This window comes from Perna viridis, chromosome 8 (genome assembly GCF_037379345.1).
Source record: "Perna viridis isolate PV_CMFRI_1.1 ecotype Kerala chromosome 8, ASM3737934v1, whole genome shotgun sequence".
Lineage (NCBI taxonomy): Eukaryota > Metazoa > Mollusca > Bivalvia > Mytilida > Mytilidae > Perna > Perna viridis.
This window is the reverse complement of record NC_142452.1, coordinates 40,485,005-40,510,071: the sequence shown is the minus strand read 5'-3', so window position 1 is coordinate 40,510,071 and position 25,067 is coordinate 40,485,005. Positions and strand designations below refer to the sequence as shown.

The following is a 25,067-nucleotide window of genomic DNA, read 5'->3' as shown; positions in this document are numbered from 1 at the left end:
AATCATAAACTTGCACGTCAAAAAACCACCGATCTGACAATAAAATTTCACTCTAGGATGCTTTCATTTTCGAAAAGACCATTATTTGATATCAGCATCATTGCTTTACTCAAATATTTTTCAATAGAAAGTTAGGATAATGAGTTATTTGCAAATATGAGAAGATAGAAAAAGAACACATTGATTAAAAAAATAAACGGGGAGTATATTTGTCTTAAAAATATCTTAAAAATCATTGGAGCGTTTGTATACAGCATTTTAAGACAAAGAAACCATATTTGATTGCCTTTTTCCCTTGATTACTCTATATAGTTGTTTATGTTTCGTTTTCACAGTATGTAAGGGCTGCTGTCTCTCTAACGCTATCACTCTTTCAATATTATTTTTCCCTAATGATTGTTCTAAGTAAAATTTATCTTACCGATTTTTGTCAAGTAGAAATAAAATAAATCATTTGAGATTATTTCCGTTTTTACACAGCAGTATTTCCCATATTCCTAAAATTGGGAATCGAAACACGTTTTAATTGCTACATAGAACTCAAAAGCAGATATTCAATTTTTCTTTATTACGTACATGCAAAATCCAGATGGTAATGATTAAAAAAAGACCTATTGATATGTAGGGGAATTTTAATCCGGGAACAGCCAAGTACTAGATATGACAGAAACAAAGTAAAATTAAGTCAGAAAATAAATAATAAATGAGTTAATAAGACTCCAACAACTAAACTGGAGTACAAAATAGGTGCTCTGGAAGGGTAGGTATTACGTGTTTAAGTTAACAAAATATGGAAGTACTCTAAACGTTTTAAATTTCACGATGTAATAATTTTCGCTATTTTGGCGGTCGACAGAAAACCGCAAAAAAAGTACACAACAAATAGATCTCCAACACTGGAAAACCCTTATTATTATTATCATTTTTTTTTATTGAAACCGCAAAAATTGGTACTCGTGGATATGTTTACTTGATAGAATCCGTGAAAATTAGCAACCTCGAAAATTAAATACGTTTACAGTATAGAAACTATTGTCGTATATTTCTATTTCGTTCGTACTCACCTCAGTACGATGAAATATCCTCGTTGTTCAATGCAATCAGAATGTGTGAACTTGGATCCAATAGGGCGTGATACATTTTTGAACATCCCAACTCCATTTATGTCGATGAACCATATACCAACTCTAATATCATGGTGTATTTCTTGAAATGCAGGACCAATTACAACAAGCAAAAGGTTTCACTATGCAATTGATAATTGAATCTACGAACTGATAAGTTACCATAAACCCCGTGAAAAAAAAAAATTATTGAAATTTCTTCCAAAAGAATTCTCTTGTGAACTCAACATTTTTACTGAAGATTAACCTTATTAGGACATCAGTAATCATTGGTCCGTTGTGACGTCCTTTCGAATTGCATGTACTTCAGTAGATGAAATAATTTCTCTATCATTTACTTGTATATTTAACAAAACTACACACGTGTTCTTATTTTCAAGTAGCTTGAATCTAGGAATTCTAAAAAAATCGAAATAACGTTAACTTTAGGTTGTCTCTTTTCTTACCTGTTGAAAAAGTATAGCATTTTTGATTGTACTAATTCAACAAGTAGGCTTATTTTTCATCATTGTTTCTTTGCAAAACAAAAGAGGAGCAAAATTTGATTTTTTAGTAAAAGAAGGTTACACGAAAGGCTCAATTTAAGATGAACCGTAATGAGTCTGATGTTGTACAAATGAAAAAAAAAATCAGTTCGAAAAAAAGTATTGACGAGTAATGAAATATGGTGTTAACACAATTTAGTTATTGGAACAAACAATGCGCAACTCTTGGCGGATCTATGTTAGGAAGGCACTAGATCCTTTATATATACCCAAATGACAGAGGATGTTTAAAAAAGAAACTTTAATGATTTTTTTTTACTTTTAAAGTAGACTTTGCTTTTTCTTAGTTTGCCGAATCCCATGAGACACTAAATGTATCGACCTGCATGGGGCATACGAGTGGTGAACAAATGCACCGAATTCGTTTAAATTTCAGTAGGGTCTAAGACATTATTAAACTGGTGCATGAGTTTCACTGTGCAATTCTATAATTTTATATCCACAATACAGCTTGTATGTGTTTTCTTTATTTTTTATTATTAGAAAAGTTTTGCCTGCATACAAAAAGTCTAACTAAAATTGTACTGCAACAATCTTCTAAATGTTAATTTATAATACAGTTTATTCCTACAAAAAACGATAAACTGAAAGAAAGGACTATCAAAGAAACAAAGCTTCTAAAAAAAAACACTGTCATACATTCAATTTATACATTTGTTAATGCTATAATCGCAGTGATAAGACCTATACTGCTACCACTCTCTCCAAAGAAGAGATTGTTGAAAACCATAAATCTGTGCTATCCTCTTTTGGTCTCTCTTCCAGGGACGATGATTGTGATTTACCGTCTATGTACTGGATTCATAAACTCCACAAGAATCCATACAAACAACGTTTCATAGCTGGATCTGCAAAATGTACCACCAAACCTCTTTCAAAACTTATAACTTCTATACTCACAACTGTCAAAAGGGTCTACAGTCCTACCACAATACTTGTTACTCAATGTGGATCCTGAAAAATTAGAAAGATCTTTTGGAGATAATCAGTTCAAGACTATTATCTGAATACAATAACATTAAAACCTATGATTTTTAAACACTGTATATTTCTATTCCCCATACTCAGTTAAATCCCGACTTAAAAACATTATACATCGTTGTTTTTTTCCAAAAAAGATGTTACACCTAGATACAAATATATAGTTCTTGGTAGAGATTTCTCACACTTTGTAAGAAATAATTCCCAATCATTTTCCACTAGAATTTAATGCAACTATGACTCCCCTGTACAGCTCCTTTTCTGTATTTCCATTCGTTTGACTTTCTGGGTTTCCGGTAGGATTTCTAAAATGGAGTGTGAGATATCAACAAAAGGGATCTTATCACATTTTATTTTCTATTTCTATATTCAAATTCGTCAGTTCTTGTTCATCATTATTCTTTATTGGTTTACAAAGTAATGTTAACGTCATTATCATTCAATATATATCTTTTAGGATATATTTACAACGCGGACCCAACACTGGTTGAGAAACCGAATTGCACCATTTCAGCAAGTTGTACAAACTACAACTATCGATGTCATGGAACGTACATTCCTTGTTCTCTTGGAGTCCCAACTGCAACAAGTGGCCATGCTTGTTAGATATAACACTTAGGAGTACGTTTAAATGGTTGCTTGATATCGGAAATAAATGAGTCAGCAAGGATACATAGGAAATTTAGCAGAATAATAATGATCAATTTCAGTACTATTTTGTGAAATATTTAACAACTACTGTTATTGTCAGGTCCTGTATTAAATAGCTTGATATCACAAATAACATTGGATCTAAATCAAACAATAGTCTTTTACGGACAGTGTAATACAACTTCTATCTTGTATTCATCACCAGTAGACTGCAGTATATATGAGACTTTACAAAAGAGAATCTTGAAAACAATTAACACAAAGTTGATAATTTTGGTGGCATGTTGGTCTATTTGAGGTGTCTCTAACATCTAGAAACTGAACATACACCATAAAATATGAGTTAGCTGGCTTATTGAATAAAATATACGAGATGATTTGTCTCTTTTTTACCGGTATAGTATTCAACATAAGCATGAATTGGTATCTTGCATAAAGGACAAACTGCTTAATACTGTTCAACCTCACGGGAGAGGAACAAATATTTAGCAAGAGTTTTTGTTCATTGTTTCGTTATATACTTCTCATGCTAATAAACTGAATTAAATTAAATAAGCACAGTACTTTTCGCTATATATACAAAAATGATATATTAAAATTTACCCCACATGTCTTGAACATACAATCTTACAAGGGTCACCAACGCGTATTCCTATGCGTTATATACTATTAGAGAGGTGTATACGGCTTGTCTCCTTGATATGTTTATGCTTCGTGTGATTATGCACATATGAATACATTGAACATACATACTTTTGTGTGTAATGACATTTTCTGTCATAAAGATTCTCGAAAGTATTTACAAGCAGTAGCCTGAATTGTTGTAAATTACTCGTTTGCCCGAACACACTGAGGCGTTATTCTGTGTATTACAATTGCTAAGACTTCTCGGTACAGGATTTGGCTTCCAATTTCGGTATTTCTTCTATACAATGTATTTTTAAATACATTTTTCGTTTTGGTTCAAATGCAATGTTACTATCTAACATACATGTACAACATATCGAAATTGAGTAGCACATTGAATTTTCTACCAATCACTCAAACCACCTGAATGCTGCTGGGACACAGGTCCTTGTTGGTATTCAACGGCCTTGTAGTAAAAATAGTCATAACCTTAAAATGTCCTTAAAATACTTTAGCTATAATTAATTTACAACTCTAATTAGTTATACCGAATTCACATTTTCTTAACCACTGAGGTTTGGTTCTTAAATAGAACCCTGAAGAACTTGGTGCTGGATTTGTAATTTTATATCGATGTTTTCAGTTTATAGTTGTTCGTGTATTCTATTTCATGTTTGAGTCAGATTTTCCTATATATTGTATTCTAATGTTGCCGATGATATGCAACTACTTACAAAACGTGTACAGCGTACCGAAGTATATAATATCGATAAAAGGACTTTTTTCGAATGTTTTTTTTTTTTATTATAATCAATGTAAGAAACGGGATTGGCTTATATTTTTAAGATAGTAAACCAGAAGTTTCAAATTCTGACGACCAATCAATCATTTAAATCCCTGTACATTGCGTTTTGCAAAAAGGACCGTTGGAAAAATGTAAAGAATCCATTGGTAATATTTACTCTTCATTTCAAGTCTTGTCCCTAAAATATCTACTTAACCTGTTTTTCACCATTAATTAACTGATTGTTGGTTTGTTCTGTTTTTCAGTTTGGTTTGGTTGTTTTGTTTTGTTTTGTTTTGTTTTGTTTTGTTTTTGTTGTTGTTGTTTGTTTTTGTTTTGATTTTGTTTTGTTTTATTTTTTGTTTTGTTTTTGTTTTTGTTTTTGTTTTGTTTTGTTTTGTTTTTTGTTTTGTTTTTGTTTTTGTTTTTGTTTTTGTTTTTGTTTTGTTTTGTTTTGTTTTTTGTTTTTTTTTGGGGGGGGGTTTGATTTTATTAGAGAAAAGCTAGCAAACATTTTCGGAATGTCGATTCCAAAGATGACCGACAATACGCAGAAATCAGCCTGAATTACTTACACTGTACAAATTTGTATATGCGTATCTATTTCAAAGTTATATTGAATATAAAGGTTTTTTTTTAATAACTGATTTTATGTAGACGAATGACCATTTTGATGAATTATGTAATTATCTCAATTTCCCTTAATATCCCTTATCGTTTTGGCACTATAGTTTGTGTTGATTTATCCTTGATATCACATGACCCTGATGAGGATACTGTTACATCACTTAATTAATTATTCAAGATTTTGGACAATTGACCAGAAATTTCCACAGGGCAAATATTTGATTTTTCTTAACGGAGTTTAACTTCCTGTTGAAAAAAATCTAAAAGAATAACTTTAATCAAGGTATGTTTTTCATGTCAGCTTAATCGGATTTAACTTGTTAATCGTATTTAATGTGTTGTAACGAGTTTCTGGACCGGAGATCAAAGATGTCGCAATGTTGAAAGTCACTTGTACACGTTAAAAGGATCAAGGTCGTTTAGTTTGATAGTCTTAGACAACGTATGACAATAATGCTTTTAATATTTATACAGACACTCGATCGTATTTTACTTCGTGTGATACGCGTGCCTTAGGATGTATCCTAATATACACATCATGAATTACGTAATCCGGAAATCATTCATAAACTTTCCGTATTTGTTACCGAGGTAAGAGTACTTACAAAATATGAACCGGAAGTCTAAGGTGTTGATGGTAGGCCACAGTTTTGTGCGTCGACTCGATAGTAAGCAGAGGAACGGTGAAATGCCTGCTAATGTTTATTTCTTATTTATATTATTTTTGAGAATTAAGTTGTTTGGCAATGAAAGTGGAACCTTACGATATTTGGCACAAAGTTTAGTCCTTTCCAATACAATCGATTCATTAGGACCTGATGTCGTCGTACTGCAAGTCGATGGTAATGATATATATATATATGAAAGAAATCGCACAGTGATTAATGGCATGTTGCCACATTTTTAGATAGTGTGGACAATGGCAAAGCTTTGTTTTGAAGACACAGGTGGACAATGGATAGTCCAGTGAATATGAGTTCATCTACATAGCAACGGCTACAAGAATTTGCAATTCAGTTGGCTTGTTGGTTGTTGCCATGTAGATTTAATGCTGCAACATAGTTGATCTATTTATTGCTGTCAATCTAGAATTTTGGTTCCCTTGATTACTCTTTGCTATTTGGCTGATCTATTTACAATATCATTGTATTGTTTTGTTTATAGTTGCCCAAAGGATCTTCGAAAAGAGACAGTTGGGATCTGTTACTCCTGTGGAGGATTCTCAAACATTATTAGAAAATGTGATAAATAGAGTTTTAGTCAAGTTGGAAGCATGATCATGAGTTACATGTTGTACAGGGCTTTCTACTACTGGTATATAAACAATTTCTGCTGGCAATAGTCATTGCACGTATATGTAGTTAACTCAATTAGTGATAATGTTGTATACCAGCGACTCAATTTGTTAATAGCTCACCACTATAAACCAGTCGGCAGTATATTGAACGCCAAGAAAAAACCCAAAACTACAAGTTAAAATAAAAACTATATAATTTGTTGACATGTCAGAAATGTTGACTTAATCCATCCCGGTTGATTTGTACTTAGTTTTTAGTAATCAAAGTGTAGGCCTGGAGTCTTCTAGGATACGTAAATATTTAAATATAGAGTCGTGGACAGATATTGTTGCTATATTTTCTTCTGTCTTACGACACTCTACCCCCAGAATTTTTCTTCTGATACGCCAGATACACAAGGATGATTGTGATTGTTTTTTTTAATTATATTAATTTTAAGCAGATGGTGGCAAATGAAAGGGACTTGTTATAACCTTCTGTCGCCCCGACCCCTCACACTAGCGCTTTTAATAGACAAAGACTGAAGCCTGAAATAAGACACCCCTTCTCAACAGCTCCTTTTACGGACATTGTTACCGTTTCAATGGGAGACGGGGATGTGAGGTAAATTTGGATACAACCATTTCTGTGCCATATGCGCTGGGAGTCACTCTAAAAGCAAATGACCAAAACAAAAAACATGTTCTAAATCCACCAGTATCCTAACGGAGATTCAGGGGAATCCACCAAAACAGGTTAGGTGGCGAACAGCAGCCATGGCAAAAACACTTAAAAAAAACTATACAAAGCAGTATTATCCGACCTATTCCTATCAAAGCTAAGCGATTAGCTTTTTATCTTAGGAGATATGATCAATCAAAAACAACATACTTAATCAATGGCTTATCACATGTTTTTTTTCAGCTCAGAAAGTACCATGTGTGCAATACTGTTGCAGAAAACTGTTGGACAATATTACAACACTGACACATGCATCACTGTCCCACAGAACACTTATAGAAGAGCATGGGATTTTCTTAAAAGATTTTTAAAGAAAACTTTCGAAAACACATGCCAGCTTCCACTTTCAACATCTACTATATCCATTTTTGTGACATATTTGTTTCCTAAATCTTTTAAAACTAGCACTCTTTCAACTTACATTTTAGTGCTTGAGTATCTGCATAAGATATTAGGATTGCATGAAAGCACTCATACTTTCTTGGTTGACACATTTGTTAAGTTATATTATTATCTTAATTTTCTCTAATGTGCCTTATTTTTGGCACTATGCATTAAGTATATTGATCTTTGAGATCACATGACCCAAGTTCGGACCTAATTAATTATTCATGATTTTATACGATTGTCCAGAATTTTTCCACTGAGCAATTATTTGATTTTGTCCTTCTTCTTCAACTCTTTATGGACTTGACTCCTCAAAGTTTGTAATGGATGAGTGTCGATGCACTAACGTGATTATTGTACTGCTAGTTTAATTTGCTATTGACGTAACCTGGCTGTGTAAAAGGTTATATGTGATGTATTTTGTTGTTTTCATTGTGGTTGATTCTTGGTCCTCCATGTTTTATAGGGAAGGGACTGTTGACTCCTTATTAGGCAAAGCTTTGTTTAAGAACATTGCTCAATGTTTATGTTTTCATTAAGGTGATATTGTTCTTTCTATAGCATGTTTATAAGATATGAGTTTAATTGAATATTTTGTCAGGTTATTTATTGTTTTTCCTCACAAAATTTTATTTGAAATTCTGAGAAACATTTTCGCAATTATTTGTATTTTTGTAAATCAGCCTAGGTCCCAAATGAGGATAACATATATAACCATGTCGAAATTCATATTTATGGGTAGTTGATTCATCAACGTAAATGATCTGACAGTACCAATGCAAATTGGCCTGCAAAACAAAAGCCCTACTAATCTTGACAAATCATTAAATATTATGGTTGATGTTACAAAAAAAGTAACAATACACAGGCTATCACATTCTGTTGACAGATATTTAGTAACTTTTTTACAACTAAAGCCTGAAATCAAAAACCAGATGATGAGAAAATAACGACACAATTATAAAGTATTCTCTTATTCCTTCAGTTGTTTTCCTTCTATGAAACATACGACTGCTCAGCCTTCCTTCTTAATGAAAACCAAACTTTCCTGGAATTTGGAAATGTCCTGGAAATCCAAAGGCCGGCCTGGTACAAGCACGACCGTCATCAATAGGCTGGTCGTAGGGAGGGCAGGGGATGTGATCTTTAGAATACTTCGGGCATCCTGCTGGCATAGTACACCATTTTGGTCGAATGACCTTGGATGAGATTTTGTATATATATCCTTAAATAAGATGATCATGTATTATAAATTTGACGAAGTGAATATTTTATTGATCTTTTCAACTTTGCATTAAAGGATCTCCTATTTTTCAAATATTTTGGCTTACAAATAGTGAATTGCAAATTACATTGCAACCTAACCTTGAATTATCATATTCAAAAAGCATTGCATAAAGAGACATATCAATATATGATATAACCGGTCTAAACCGATCTTCCTATTTGTGATTTAAATATGTTTTCGTTAAGACAGGTTTTCAGATTATTCATAATTCAGTTTGAACAGGTTTTAAAACATGGACGAATCAATGACTTACATGTCAGCTCCAAAAATTATTGTCATTAAGTAACATATACACGATGAGTCCGCGAACAAAAATTAACATGTGGCTTTTCATATCACATTTGTTCTCAGAAGATGAAAATTATATAGAATGTAGTGTATAATTCGAATTAAGGGATTAAATTCAACATAAAGACATTTTAATATGATAGATGTGTAATGTGGATTACATCCTGAGATTGGATTTGAATGAATAATTGTACATTTCATCATATAGACCTATTGATCAACTGAAAAAAGAGCCTGAATCGCTTACCTGGCAAACCATGCCCTATCAACTAAAAATGAAAAGGTATTATGCTTTGTTACCATGTTTAACTAAACACTGCTGTAAAATAGCATACGTTGATGACTGCTTTAAGTTCAACTGAGTACATAAGGCACTATAAAATGCCTTAAAAATGCTTTTAAGAACCTCTTGAGCTTTATGAATCAACAATTTCGACAGGGTTCTACCTATGCCCTGTTATTCCAACGGGGCTTAGAGAAATTAACCATTACATTTGCCGATAAATAACATACAATGAAGTTAAATCATGGCTATACAACATTTTTTCGTCACCATTCAACTCAAGAGACCTTTTTACTTTGTAAAATAAATATCATTAAAATCAAAGCAGGTATAAAAATTAGCGGGAAAATGGCTGCCTAGAACAAACTTTTGTCGTCAAAAATCAACTTAGAATACCAAGTTTCCTAAAGAAACAAACAAATCATTGGAATCCGAACAACTAGTGAAAATGTTCGCAAAATGGCAGCCATTTTGAGCATACCTGCCACAAAAAAACATTGTAATCCTGCCAGTCAGCATAGAATAGCGTGTTTATCTCATGAGTAGCGTTCATCTTCATTTTTCCCACTAGTTGAGGAAGATATAGCCAAAATTTGGCCCCTATACTCTATTGTTAGAAACGACAGCTATGTTTTTGACCGATGAAAAATTCAAAATAATCAATCTGTGTAGAATACCGTAAGAAACAATTATGCTGATTTTCAATAAATTTTATCACATGGTTTTAGAGAAACAAAAATTGGTCATAAACGACAAAAAAAAGGGCCTACATTGAGCGACAAGCCATTTTGAACATTTTGGCTTAAGTCCGTCTTCTAATGGTTAACAGTATATTTACAAATCATATTTTTTCTTATCTCAACGGTTTTGAGCTATTTGCAAAAAAAAATGTATTTTTCGACGTTTCAAAAATTTTAAACAATCTGTTTGTGCAGAATACAATAAGTAATAATCATACTAAATTTCATTTGAGTAGTAGTTTCAGAGAAGATTTTTGAAGAAATGATATCAAAAATAGCCAAAACATGTCAAAAAAGGGCAATAACTCCAACATGGGTGGACAGATGTTCACCAAATTTTACAACAGATAGATCTGATCATGCTAAACACTTTTACTGTCGTCAGGATGTGAATTAACTAATGGTTTTGGAGAAATATTTGAAAAACTGCTGTTTGAACCCCATGTTCTATCTTAATAACGATGGTCATGTTTTTCGAAGGATTACAACTTTGTGCTGAATACCTAAAAAACAATTATGGTAAGTTTCATCCAGATCCATTCAGTAGTTTCAAAAGAGAAGATGGTAACGACGACAACAACGGACGCCAAATGACGGCAATAGCTGACACGGTTTACGGCTAGGTGAGCTAATAATATGTAGCTTTCGGAGAGGTTGTATCACGTATTCCATAATTTAAATGATTCTTACAAAGACTGCTGATTAAATATTTATACAAACGTTTGACAAATGTATTTATATAACGTTTATACAAACCTTTTGCTGAAATTAAAAAATAGAATTCATATCATTACATGTACAAAGTAAAGTCATCTCGATACCCTTCAATTTAAATATACATTAAATCAATCTTAACCAAAATCGTAGTGCACCTAAAACTGGTTCCGTTTAGACAGATGTACGAGTCATCAAGGTTCAAAATACATTTGACCTAATATAAAGAGACTTTTTTCATGTATCGTTCTTAGATAGGTTTTCGGATCATTAAGTTTATGGGTTTAGAAAGGTCTTCAGATTGGATTATTCAGTGTTTGGTTTAAACAGGTTTTATTATAGTTTTTACAACATTACATTTTACAACAGTATTGAGAAAAAATTATACATGTTTGTAAAAATAATATATATGGTTCAACTTAAAAAGATCTTGACATACCGGGTTGATATTGTGTTAATAAGCATTTCATATGCACATTTGATTCCTAATTTGAATAAACCTCGCGTTCATTTTTGACCAGGTGGATGCTAAAATATGGATAACAATTTTGGTTTCATATTTTTGCTCATTTGACAATTTTTTTATACATGAATATTTGAAAACGTCATGCTGAAATCTTAACGATCTACTTACATCCCCCAAAGAGTGGTCCTTCCATGTCATTCAAATCACATAGTTTGCAGAACATTTGGGGGTTATAATGTTTAACCTCTGAAATATGAAATAAACTTACAACTAAACTCCAAGTCACCTCAGATTGTTTGCGGTTTTTTGCGTTTATTTTTGTAATTACTCGACGGTTCCTTTCAAAAACTTGCCATTTTATTCATGTCGTTGTGTACGACGATTCCCTTACAATTATTTTTTGTTTTTCGTTCTTACCTCCGAGATTGAAAAAATTCAAAATTTATTTTTCCTACGAGAATTTTGCACTGAAGGTATGGCGGGAAATCATGGTATTTCAGCTCTTCAATTGTGAGATAATAGGGAACATTTCAAAATATCCATAGAAACAAGATGGCGGATAAACAATACATTCAATGCAAAATTCTCGTAGGAAAAATAAATTTTGATTTTTTTCAATCTCGGAGGTAAGAACGACATGAATAAAATGGCAAGTTTTTGAAAGGAACCGTCGAGTAATTACAAAAATAAACGCAAAAAACCGCAAACAATCTGAGGTGACTTGGAGTATAAACAAGTCTGACACTTGATGGTGAACTTTTAACTTTAACAATATGATTACACTAGTGTGGCAATAAAATAATCATAGAAATACATATTTTGTTTATTTTTTGTATACGAACTGTTCAACTTAAAAGGGGGGTTCAATCAACAACTGGGATCTACAATTTTTTTTATAATTTTTGTAATTTTTTGGCATAAAACTTAAGTAAGGAGGACTTTCATGTTCAAATCTAGTTACAAGAGTTACATTGTATAAAGTGACCAAGGCCATTGTTTCGTAACATTTTATTTAATCTTTGCCGAACAACTTGAAATTTTGACAACCGATTCATAAAGGAAATGCATAAAGTGGGATTTTATTTCAGACTGAAGCGACATTAACCTCTTGTTTTACGACTTTATGGTTTATGGTTTGACCATGGTGATATGTATTAGTGTACCCGGGATTATCCTTTGTTTTTTGTCTAAAAAATGGAGTGACACGATATTATGGCTAGCAAGAACTTATCAAACATTTTCTAAATGGGAACTATAAGATTTACTAGATTTCGAACACAAGAAATTAGTTTAAAATGAAATCAACAACTCATAATGAGAAAGTACAATTTGTTAGTTATCAAGCCAAGAAAGACAACTCCAGCATTCCGATTGATCAAAGTCCTATACTGAACTGTTTACTTCTACGTTTAAAATTATTGAATTGTTATGACATTTCACGGTTATGCTCTTTGATCAAATGTCCTTTGTATGCAAACAGTTGATATTAGCACCCAGATTGAATCGTTTGTGATATACCAATAATTAGCCTGGGAGATAAGTTACTTTGAGGAGGTATTCTAACTGACAACATGTGGATAGATTTGAAGTGTAGCAACATTTAATATTTTTTGAAATTTCGGGATTTGAGAAGTTCATCAAGTTGGGCATATCGTACCCTTTTTCAAATCAAAATGCCCTTTGATAGTTCTGCAATGGATAGTTCTCGAATTGAAAACATTGCTAGTTATAGGATAATGAATTTTATGTCTTTTTTTGTGAAAAAGAAGGAGAGATATTGAGACCACTGATTATAAAATACATTGCAATGAATTGCATTAACTTTTATTACGACGGATTAGACCCGAGCTTCCTGTCACTCTTTTTGCAAGGGCCAGCTTTCGTAAGGCGATCACAGTTTCGTCCATAAATGATTTCTTGCAGTTGGAATTTTTGGGTTTCCTTTCTATCTTGAGAATTCAGCTTAAAGGTCTTATTCAATTTTAGCAAATCTTGATATAAAATTGGTCCCAATTTTCCCCTGAGAAGCCCAAGCTGTGATATCAATCGAATTGGACTTTAACATTGTAATTTTAACTTGTTGCTTTCTCTCGAAGCGATATATTTGAACCAAACAAAGAACTCAAACTATCAATTCATCTTATCTAGCTGTAAAGCAATATCGATCACAAGCCCAACTTATAACACAGAATACCACGCAGAGCTCTTTACTATCATCAGTAGCTATTAGCAATAAACTGTTTTTTTTTTTGTTTTTTTTTTTTGCAATCAACCTATTAAAAACGGATAAAAACTTGAACCTACCTTTGCTGTAGTAGACATACCAAACATCTGGTGAAACTAGTTCGGCTTTGAAACAGTAGTAGACACCATATTCCCTGAAATGAAAAAAAAACGGACCATAGAGAAAATTATAAATTCTGTATTACTGAATTGAAGGACGTTAAACCGAATCGCTACTGCACTGTACAGTTTGTTCGTTTATAGTTGAATCAAGTTATATAAGTAAGTAGCAGGCTTTCTAAACATCAGACAAGAGATGATTCATGCATGTCAAAGCCGACCGAATTCACTTTTATTTTTTGTTCAGCAACAGTATCAGACCACATAACTAGTCTTAGTTTTTCATTTGGTTGACGCGCTTTTGAGATAATAATCATATCGATTGTGTTTGAAATTGACACTTTGCAGGAGTTTTCGTTTTTTATTTGATTTGATTTGTTTATTTTAGTGTGAGGTGAATGTATGGTTCAGACAAATATACAAAATGGACTATCGTTTTATAAAAATATAGCACATATTGACCAAAAAAATCAACAATTGTTCTACACCATGAATCACCTCTTCTATAGGCAGTGTCTGAAGTTTGTATGGACTGGTACTTGAATTGACACGAAGCGATTCAATATTTGCCTGAATTATACTTGTTTTTCGTTTGTTGGGGATTCAATTTAGACAGCTTGAAATGTACATAAAATATTTTTCAGTACTTAATGTTCCGATTGAGGTGGGTTTTTTTATCATAAAGTTTGTACTTATTATTAGGAAGGACGTATACAATTGCCGCTCTTAATCTAAGTAATGTTGTTTTAAGTAGCATGCATTCTTTGTAAGAATCATGCAAATGTTGTAATATGTAATACATTTTAAAAAAGACCACACATTTTATTGTTTGTCATTAAGTTGCTTCATAGGTCTATATGATGAAATGTATAATTACTCAATGAAATCGGTCTGGTCTTAGAAGGTAATCCACACTATAACTCCATCAGTTTCTATTGAATTTTAGTGTCATTTACAGAGTTATCTCCCTTAATTTTCAATTCTACATTGCATTATATCTAATTTTATCTCTTATGAACAAGGGTTCTATGAGGCGCCATATTTAATTTTCTGTTTACTTTAGGATTTTAAAGAAAATATCAAAAATGAAAATATGAAGGCTTTCCAACCATCTATTGCAGTTTGTTTCTTAGCGGAAGTGTTATTTAATATGAATTGCAACCTCCCTGATAAACCTTTTGGAAAATATTGATATGAACAGTCATACTTTTATCTTTACTATCTTTGTGTATGGAATTTCAAAACACAAACATCGATTTATTTTATTTCATCAAAATATTAAAATTATCGATTTTATGTGCTGCATTTTAAACATGCAAATTGTACCATTAACATATTTTTTTTATTCATTGTATTCAACACTGTGTTCAATAATGACATTTCATTGTACAGTTTAGTATATAATACACGAAAATATTGCACAAAGTAATGTATATATTTGAAAAAAAAACCTACTTTATTTGACAATTATTAGCATCAAATACGATATTACAAACTTTTTAAACGGTAAAAAGTGTTACACAATTCAGAAAGATAGGGGATAATTTTCTTTTTTTTTTTTTTTTTGAAAAATGAAGCCGCATGATACACTTTGATAAAAACAAAATCATCTTAAATTACATATTTTGTTTTCATATTGGCTAAGTTACTGGTCTGAGGCTAGCTATTTATATATTGGATGAGGCGAGGGCCAATGAATCAGCCAATATGTAAAGGCACGAAAGTATGTCAGGACAAAATGACGTATTGGACTGGTAAAAGCCGTATTGGCGCGATTTTGAATTTTAAAAGTAGATTTGCAATGTGATCAAATTTTCGAACTTTCGTCAATAATTGAAAAAAAATTTAAAGATACAAATGAAGTAAAATAGCAAACAAAGAACAAAAACTTACAAGCAATGTCAAATTAGAAGAGCACACCAATCAAAATCCTGGAAAAGCTATAGGCTCAGCTATAAAAAGATACTTTCATTGAAGCTGCCATGACTATAAAGGAACTTACTTTGTAACAAAAAACGATCCTCTTCTTTCTATGCATTCTGATTTAGTGAATTCTGGTGCAGGTTCAGACACATTATTATATGTTCCAAGCCCATTTTTATCTACAAACCACAAGCTATCGCCTTTGGCCCCAAAATACCATGGTATGTTTCTCCATTTACATGGCCAACGGCATCCTCCAGAAACGTAAATAAACAATAAAAACGTTCGAGCAACTATGGACAATATCAATATCAGATTAAGATGCACATGTGCATAGCTTTATTTTAATAGATAATGCTATTTTAAAACCATGAGAGAAGAGTAAACATTACGATCGTCGCATAATGATTGAGGTGCCTTAATAGTTTTTCCCCTTTTAAGCAAAATTATACTTGTTGAGAGAAAATGTTTGAAACCTAACGTTAGTTTTACAAACCTAAATAATTAATCCATTTTAACTATAATACGTTGTCTGTACGTATTTTGACCCATGGAATGTCTTGATATTCTCAGGACATTTTTTTCTTTTCAATTTTGTGAAAATTCCTAAATATTGTGTGGGTCTATATTAGCAAATGCATCACGAATTGATCAATTTTGTTCCACATTTTGCTACATTTTGCCAACAATTTAATCCTGAACTACATTTAACTTGTCATTACTCAGCTAGAATTATTTAAAAATCTTTAATATGGTAATGTTGTTGTACTAATGAAATCCTTAACAAAATGCAGATTAGAAATTTTCTATTGCCATGTTCAGACATTCAACCGAGTAGGTACAAAATACACCCCTAAGTGTACCCCTAAGTCCTTTAATTTATAATATGAATTGAATGGGTTTCACTACTTGATATTACTTAAGAACAGAAAACAATTGATAATCATGATATAATGACATGGAGACAAATCGAATGTTTGCATTACAGAAATTAATATTATAAGATAATAATCGCATAACTTGCTCGTATGTTTAACAAACCCTTTCTCGATAACTATCCTTAAACATATGGATCCGTACAAATTTAAGGTTAGGTTTCAATTCAAAATTGGAAATAAAATTCTAAACAGAAATAATGGTAGATTGTACTTAATATTTTTGTTTATTTTTTTAAATTTTCACAACGATGGTATTAAATTAAAAGTTAAGTACGATACCAAGACTCGGGTTCAATGAAGTAATACATTTAAATTATATTCACTACACAAGGAAAATATACGTAACTAAAAAGAAACATTAAATAACCAAAATAATACCAACAAAGACATAAAAGTATATGAGCAACTTGTACTCTACTTAAAGCTGGAAACACTGACCAGGTAAATATGTAGGTAAACTTCGGTAAAATATATAATTTAGATAATAAACAAAGGTCGCCGAACTTTGTTTGAAGATACATACTTGAGTCTTAAATGTGGGTGAAGTTTTGTGTCTTTGAATTCTTTTACTATATAGATAAACATCTAAAACAACTTCTTTATACAGTTGTTTTATTTGTTCAAAGTGCTCTCATATCATACATTCTTTTATTAAAAAAAACAAAATTTTGGGGTGCTTGAACGTTTTTCAATGTAGTATTAAATCTTCTGGACTTACCTGGCCATGAGTGACATCCCACAATAAACACAAATAAAACCAAAAAGCCAAGACACTTGATCATTTTATAGGCTGAAAAAGAATTAAACGATTATATGACAATAAATTGAAAAAGGCGAAAAACAAAAATAATAAAAAAGGTGTCAAAAGAGCTCCAAGCACGGAACATGTTTCATGTATGAATTAAGCAAGCATTCCTGGCACAAGTGATAATAATTTGCTTCTTCGGGTTAACCAATAAAAATTACTAATCATATTTGTTGTAAATTTTGATATTCTGCACAAGTGTTTCAATAAAGTATCTCATACCAGCAGCAAAAGAATCAAATATGTACACTCCTTGAGACGTTCACGTTTCCCATTTTAGCGTTCGTACATCGTTTATCGTGCGTTTACACATCGTTTTGCGTTCGTTTAAACGCACGATAGAAGGTTCGTTTATCGTGCGTTTGTGTATCTATCGTGCTAGCGGGAAACCTTAACGTCTCAAGGAGTGTAGGAAGATCATAATCCAAAACTTAGTCGTATGCAAGAAGTATTCAAAACCAAATTGATTATATCATTTATTATGTCTACTTTCCGAGTACTTTTTGAGTTTTTTTATATAAAATTTACATTTTGTGCACAGCAGAATGTAATTCAAAAGCATCCCTTGTTCTCCTACCAATTGCACGATGCTTTAAATAGTATGATGTATTTTTATGTTTTATGTTTATGATAAAACTTCTAAGCTTTCGAACATATAAATTTCGAAACTGAACATGGTTTAAATAATTATAAATTATTATAATTAATACCGGTAGTTTAGAAAATGATAATTATAACTTTTTTTCTTAGCTTTTTTTAATTATTTTTTATTATATTTTTTTTATTATTATTACCATGTTTTATTGTTATTTTACTTTTTTAATTTTTTACTGAAATATTAACAAAGTTACAATAAGTATACGTCAAAATGAAATTACATGTACATTGTTGGAATGCGAAAATATGAGACGAAGACGATCTTCATAAACAATGTAGCGAACAGAAAAAAAATAAATTAGGTATAAGACTGAAAATAAAAATAAAAAAAAAACAAATTACAAAGATATAAATAACTTAATGAATCCCAAAAAGTGACATTATGTATCGGAAGGGTAAGCATGTCCGCCGATAGAACCTTTACTTTGCAAGAGAATGTAATCTAGTAATAGCCTAGCAACAATAAAGCAGCTTCCTACAACCGATCACAAAGGAGACCTACAAGAATATATCGAACTTAACGGACATCATTCAATTCAACAATGAATTATGATGAAAACAAGTAAAAAATGCAAAAATGGAAGAAAATACTCCAAAAAAGAAAAAAAATCGGGATAATAAAAAATCTCCATTCAAAATGGGATAATGTAAACTTTATCTGAACACATTTGACCTTGGCCAGAATATGGAATATCCATAATGATGCTAAAAAATGTCATAAAAAAAACTTTTAGATACAGATTTCAAAACTATGTGATATGTAATTTCAACCCACTCATGGTGGCATTGTAAAAAAAAACAAATAATATTACCAATGAGACACTTTGTCAAAGGAAATGAATACAATCTATTTGTTTTGATACTAAAATTGGTATCTATCTGAAGAGCAGGGGATTTTTATGAGCAATCTGTTTACATTCTTTTTATTTAACTTCTGATAAAGGACACACACATGTACCTCCAATTTAGTTTGGAAAGGAAAAACTCGACATTAACAGTCAATTGCCGTAAAATGGGGGTAGCTTCAGAACCAGAACCGGTCCGTGCATCAAAAATTGCGATTGGTCATTGATAAGCGAACAGTTTCAAATCAGTCATTGATCCGTCACACCGATCCCTAAAACTGGTGAATGCATCCAGTGACCACAGGGCTGTCAATATATATTAGAGATTCCGTTGTTTTATATGTCAATTTTACATATATGAACACAATGCAGTAGAATAAAACCTTAATTGATACTTATATTTTACATTTGTTTTATTTCTAACCGATCATCCGTCATTTTACATTTCAAAACTGCGATCAGGTCAGTCAGCGGTCATCGATCCGACAAATCGTTGCACGGATCGGTTCAGGGACTGTAATTAAAATGTCAGAAACTGGTATGTATGATTAAAAAACTAACGTTGTTGTGTTCTTGCTCTTTGATTATTGTCATTATTAATTACTTTTATTATGTTTGTTATTATTATTTTTATTATTCAATTTTTCATTTGTTTATTTTATTTATCAAATAACAAAGAACGTGATAAAATCTGCAAATTAGTGAAAACTCCGTATTAATTTTGTTTTCAAAATAATGATGGAAAAATGAATGAAAATGCATTTATACTCTTTATTTCTTAATTCACAGAATGTATCAAAGTATTTGTATTATATGAGTTCAAATAAGTAGGAAAAAAATTCATTAATCTAGTAAAATTGATTTTATAGGCTTTCATTAAATTGCCGTATTTACTTTATACTTAAGCCGATTGAGTAATGTATGAAACCTCTGATATAGTCACAAAAAAAAACGTATTTGGATAACGATTCAATGTCAAATACAAGAAACAAATTAACAAGATAAAAATCATGTTTTGCTATAAAAATAACTAAAGGAAAAAACTGTCAACCTACAGTATTTTAGTTTTAACAAATTTGACTTACCGGTATTATGGATTTTTAAATATCATACAGCAGAGCTTATTGCAAACTTCTCATTTTATACGACAAGTCATTTAAGTAGAACTCCAGGTAAGAATCATGCAAAAAGTGATTCATGGTTGGAAAGCCTGTATATTTATTTTTTTTTATTTTTGATATTTTGTTTGAAATGTTATAGTTACAGAAAGTAACATGAGGCTTTTCATATATCCAGTGCTCTTAGGAGACAAACATATATAGAATGTACTGTATAATACAAATTTAAGGGAGATGACACTAAAATACAATTAAAAAAACTGTTGGATTTTTAATGTATATTATCTCTTAGGAGCAGACAGATTGGAGTGAGTAATTAAACATTTCATCATAAAGACCAATAAAGCAACTTAATATCAAAAATAAAAATATGTAGTCTTTTGTCGGGTTGTATCACATTTCACAGAATTTGCTTGATTCTTACAATGACTACTACTTAAAAAGATAAAACATGATAGATGCAAAGACAAATGTTCTTTAGCTAAAACCGCATTCCATATAACATTGAAACTATACATTGTCTATTTTAGGGGTTTCTTTTAAGTAACAAATATCTGTAAATCCATAGTTTATCATCTTTTCTATTATACTATACTTTAACACAGATTGATCAAAGACATTAGTATGTACTGTAATGTACTGTGCGACATTTAAAATATGTATTTTGGATTGAAGGTGACACATATCCGCGTCAACTGAAATGGAATGTACTGTATAATTTCATTGGTATAATTTCCCCTGTTATTCTCAATAACTGAATTTGTAACAAGCTTTCAGATTGGCTTGTTCTCTTCAAGCAAACCAGGTTATTTTGTATAATCTGGTTTGAAGTATGACGTCATATAGTCGATCATTAGCGCAGTGATTCAAATAATGCCAGAGAAAATTAAATTATTAGTACGGCACAAATAATTAGTAACACTCGAGTTAAAAATCATGCAAAAGGTGATACTTGGTTCCAAAGCTTACATAATTTTCTTTTTGACATTTAGTTGAAATTGTCAAAGTAGATAGAAATTAATATGTAGCTTTATATATAATTTGAGGAGGTATATATCATACAGAATGCATAATGATTCAAAACTAAGGAATATAGCTCTGTATCTATTATTGAAATAGAAACATTTTGACTTTTTATTTAAATTATATCTTAAGACCAAACAAATTGAAATAAATAATTATAGAATCATAATATAGACTTTTAAGCCAACTTAAAAACTAAAATAAAGATGCGTCGCCATTTAAAGGTATATCACTTGTTGCATGATACTTACAAACAGTGTTGTTATAATTTAACTATCATTCATTAAAAATTATAATACAACCAATGTTTCCAATTTAATGAATGGTTAATTCTCAATAACGTGGAATGGGCCAGTTTGCAATTTTATCAACGGTTTGGCGATGTAAACTGTGGCAAACCAGATCATTTTGTGAAACATAATGAAAAATTAAGTGCCTTCCAAATAGGAATCATGACCAATGTGATTGATGGTTAAAAAGCCTACATATTTTTATATTTGATATTTTTTTTTAAATGTTAAAGAAAAACAGAAAGTAATAGGTGGCTTTTCATGTAACCCATGTTCTTAATCAATAAAAATTATACAGAACGTACTGTAGAATTCAAAATTAAGGGAGATATCTATATAATTGGCACTAAAATGCAAAAGAAACTGTTAGATTTTCAATGTGGATGATCTCTTATTGGAATGAAAATACCTTTATAGCAAATAACAAACATAAAAATGTGTAGCCTTTTTTTTGGGGGGGGGGGTGTATCACAGATTACAGAATTTGCATGATTCTTACAAAATTATACTTATTAACAATCCTAAACGAAATTAACTTTACTTGACTTTTTTAAAAATAGATAGTTATTATACCAGTTGCAACATCTATATGATTGGTATTCATTCAGTTGTGCAATTTTAGCACAGTTTGTTGACACGCACTTTTACCTTAATAATAATGAGCAACTCGGTGGGTGTTTCTAGAAAAAACAGAGGAATCTTACCCTACCGGTGCATCTTGTCCATGCTTCAATTTTTAAGCGGAGTCCGAGTTGCTCATTTTCTTTTGATACTTTGTATGTATCATTTTGGTTATTTTATGTTCTTTGCTGCGTATGTTGTTTTTCCATTCTGGTCTTTGTCCTTGGATTGCATTCTTTGTTTTGTTAGAATCTTAGTTCCCTTGATTACTCTTGGACTTTTTGAAATTACTAAATGAAACATAAATAATAATAAAAACATTATGCATGTTCAATATTGGCTTTTGAAAAAATAAATGGTTAAGTAATGATTTTTTTCTCGTTTGTACGGAAAAGAAAATTTTATCTTTGCAAATATCTTATTTTTTTTTCAAAATACAATATGCTTTTATATGAATGTTAAAATAAATAATTCAGTGGATCAGAAAGGCCTAAAGTAAAGAGCGACTGTATAATATATCCGCAGGCTAAGTTTGTCCATGCAAAATGAATTCTAAAAATCTTTAGACCATGGGCGTGGTTAAACGGTAAAAAGCATATAAAAAACGTTAAAAAGGAAGGTCTTAGTTCCTACGTCATAGATAAGTTGTATCAAACTTTCCATTTCATTATTGTTTTACCATAGAGTGCTCATTTATTTTACTCCAGACGGAATTGCCAATATCTCTTTCATAAGAAATCAAATAAAATGCAAATCAGCTCTTTTCGATCCTCTCTAGTAGATATTAATACATACTTTTACATACGGTGTTGTTTAATTTGTATTCATGAAACTAAGACCAATGGAACTTTCTGTAATAAAACATTTGTATTAGTAACGTTATCATACTGGTTAAAAACCGAAAAATAACATGTATGTAATGGACAGATAAGGACTATAAATAGTGTCTGCGCAATTCATTTTAACGCTTCGAAGCGCTAATCATTTTGTAAACCGCTAATAAGCTAACCCAACAGAATCCGCGAAAATAAGCAAATCAGAAATTAAATTAAGATACGCTCACAGTTTTTTTTTTTTTTTTTTATAAGTTTTTTTTTTCAGAAATACATTAATAAACAAACTGTGTACGTATTATTTTGGATATTTTATGTATTTTGTTGTGTTTGTTTTGTCTGGTCTTTGTCTATGCATTACATTCTTATATGATTTTTATAAATTTTTAATGTCTCTTATGTTTAGATTTTTACAGATTTATAATATGTAGAAATCACAGTTATTTAACCGCACTGTGTCTTTAATGTTTTTGATATATGACCCATATTATTAAGAAAATAGATCATATCGCTTTGACAACGATACTTTACCACATGAATGAATGCTTTTGGTATTAAAGATTGTTTATGACAACATAATTTGCATTTGTACAATAGATTTATCATATCTGATATTATATCTTGAAAGAAATAGCATTTCAAGGTGTGTCTGGAAAAAATATTATTTTGGTCGTATAATAAATGATTTCTATGTACATGTCAGACATATTTCAAATGAAAAGTAGGAAGATATACACAAGCAGCTGTGTGTTTTACAACGCTTATTTTTGTTTTGTAATACAAACGATACATCAGAGTAAAACTGCTAAGAACCAATCCATATCAACTTCGGACACTGCCTATGTTGATTCATGCTGTGGAAAATCTACGGAACAAACAATACTTTTACGGTGTATATATTATTATGTGACAAAGGTCCTTGCTGTATTAGGTCTGTGCTTTTGGAATAAATACACTTCAATTCCCCATTCAAAATCAACCTAATCAATTCAAATCTAGAACTATGATTTTTTATTTTTCGTTTGTGCTGTCTTGTTTCCATTTTCCTCAGTATTTGTGTGTTAGCTTTTTTTATTCGGTTCGCTACATGGTGTATGTCCCTGCTTCATGTTCCCGTATGCGATGTTTTGGATTTTCATGTATTTGAATCATCCCACTGTAGACGCTTTGCTAAAGTTTGCCGATATTTATAAGTTTACATACATTTTCGGTTTCTTTTGGGTTTGGTTAATACAGTATTTTCTTTATATCTAATCTGAAATACAAGATTCAAATAACAGATTAAGAAGAATATTTAGTGTTACTTCTCATTTACCATACATTTAAAGAGTACAGTATTCTAACGGAAATCAAACGAATGAAGTCCAGAGACAAAAACTGGCCACAGAAAACAGACAGAACAACAAAGAACATAAAATAATCAAAATAATACATACAAGGTAACACTTGTAAATGAGCTCGTACTCCACTAAAAACTGACAGCATGGACCAGGTGCACCGGTAGGGTAAGGGTCCTGCATTAAAGTATTGTATATATAATTTACCAAACAATAAACTAACTTTTGGCTAGGTTATATTCATCACGGTAATTTTTGCCATAGTAAAAAATGCTACATCACCCGTGTTGTGCTGAATAATCTAGTGAGAAAATAGAGCAAAAAATAAAGCAAGAATATATCTTAGATGTATCCGGGATACACCACAATTTAATACATGAACGTTTGTAACAAATTCGTTGATTTTTGTTATCTCAGATTTATTATTATTATTATTATTATTATTATTATTATTATTATTATTATTCGCCGTAATAGCGTAGATATCAAATTTATATCTTTTTAGTATGATATATATATATATATATCGATAATGAATAATGTATCATCTTTACAAAGGTTGTACAATATTGTCTTTTACTATTTATAAAATAATTTTATTTTATATTCAGTATTGCATGCTAGTCTACGGAAGCCGGTTAGGGTCATTTGAAAAAAAAAATATGTTGAAATTACGACATACTATGTCGAAATTACGACATAGCTAAGTCGAAATTACGACATGGCTAAGTTGTTATTTCGACATAGTATGTCATAATTTCAACTTAGCTATGTCGTAATTTCGACATAGCTATGTCGTAATTTCGACATA

At 31.1% G+C, this 25,067-nt stretch overlaps 1 protein-coding gene across 1 annotated transcript; it reads right to left on the bottom strand.

Moving 5' to 3' along the window:
- Positions 1-8,772: 8,772 nt before the first annotated feature.
- LOC148610493 (uncharacterized) lies at positions 8,773-20,166 on the bottom strand. The gene is made up of 7 exons (XM_088543198.1): positions 20,120-20,166; positions 17,446-17,517; positions 15,869-16,043; positions 13,828-13,901; positions 11,692-11,769; positions 11,100-11,105; positions 8,773-8,969 (listed from the first exon to the last, which is right to left on the bottom strand). The coding sequence occupies exons 2-7, from the start codon at positions 17,507-17,509 to the stop codon at positions 8,773-8,775; spliced, it is 594 nt and encodes a 197-aa protein (XP_088399324.1). The 5' UTR covers positions 17,510-17,517; positions 20,120-20,166.
- Between the last annotated feature and the right edge of the window lie 4,901 nt (positions 20,167-25,067).

Bases quoted from the DNA above. Each gene is read 5' to 3' on its own strand.
- LOC148610493 (XM_088543198.1), bottom strand. From the start codon at position 17,509: ATGATCAAGTGTCTTGGCTTTTTGGTTTTATTTGTGTTTATTGTGGGA. The intron at 13,902-15,868 runs GTAAGTTCCTTT...TTTTCATTTCAG, and splicing joins GGATCGTTTTTTGTTACAAA to GGAATATGGTGTCTACTACT. The intron at 11,770-13,827 runs GTAGGTTCAAGT...TTCATATTTCAG, and splicing joins GTATGTCTACTACAGCAAAG to AGGTTAAACATTATAACCCC.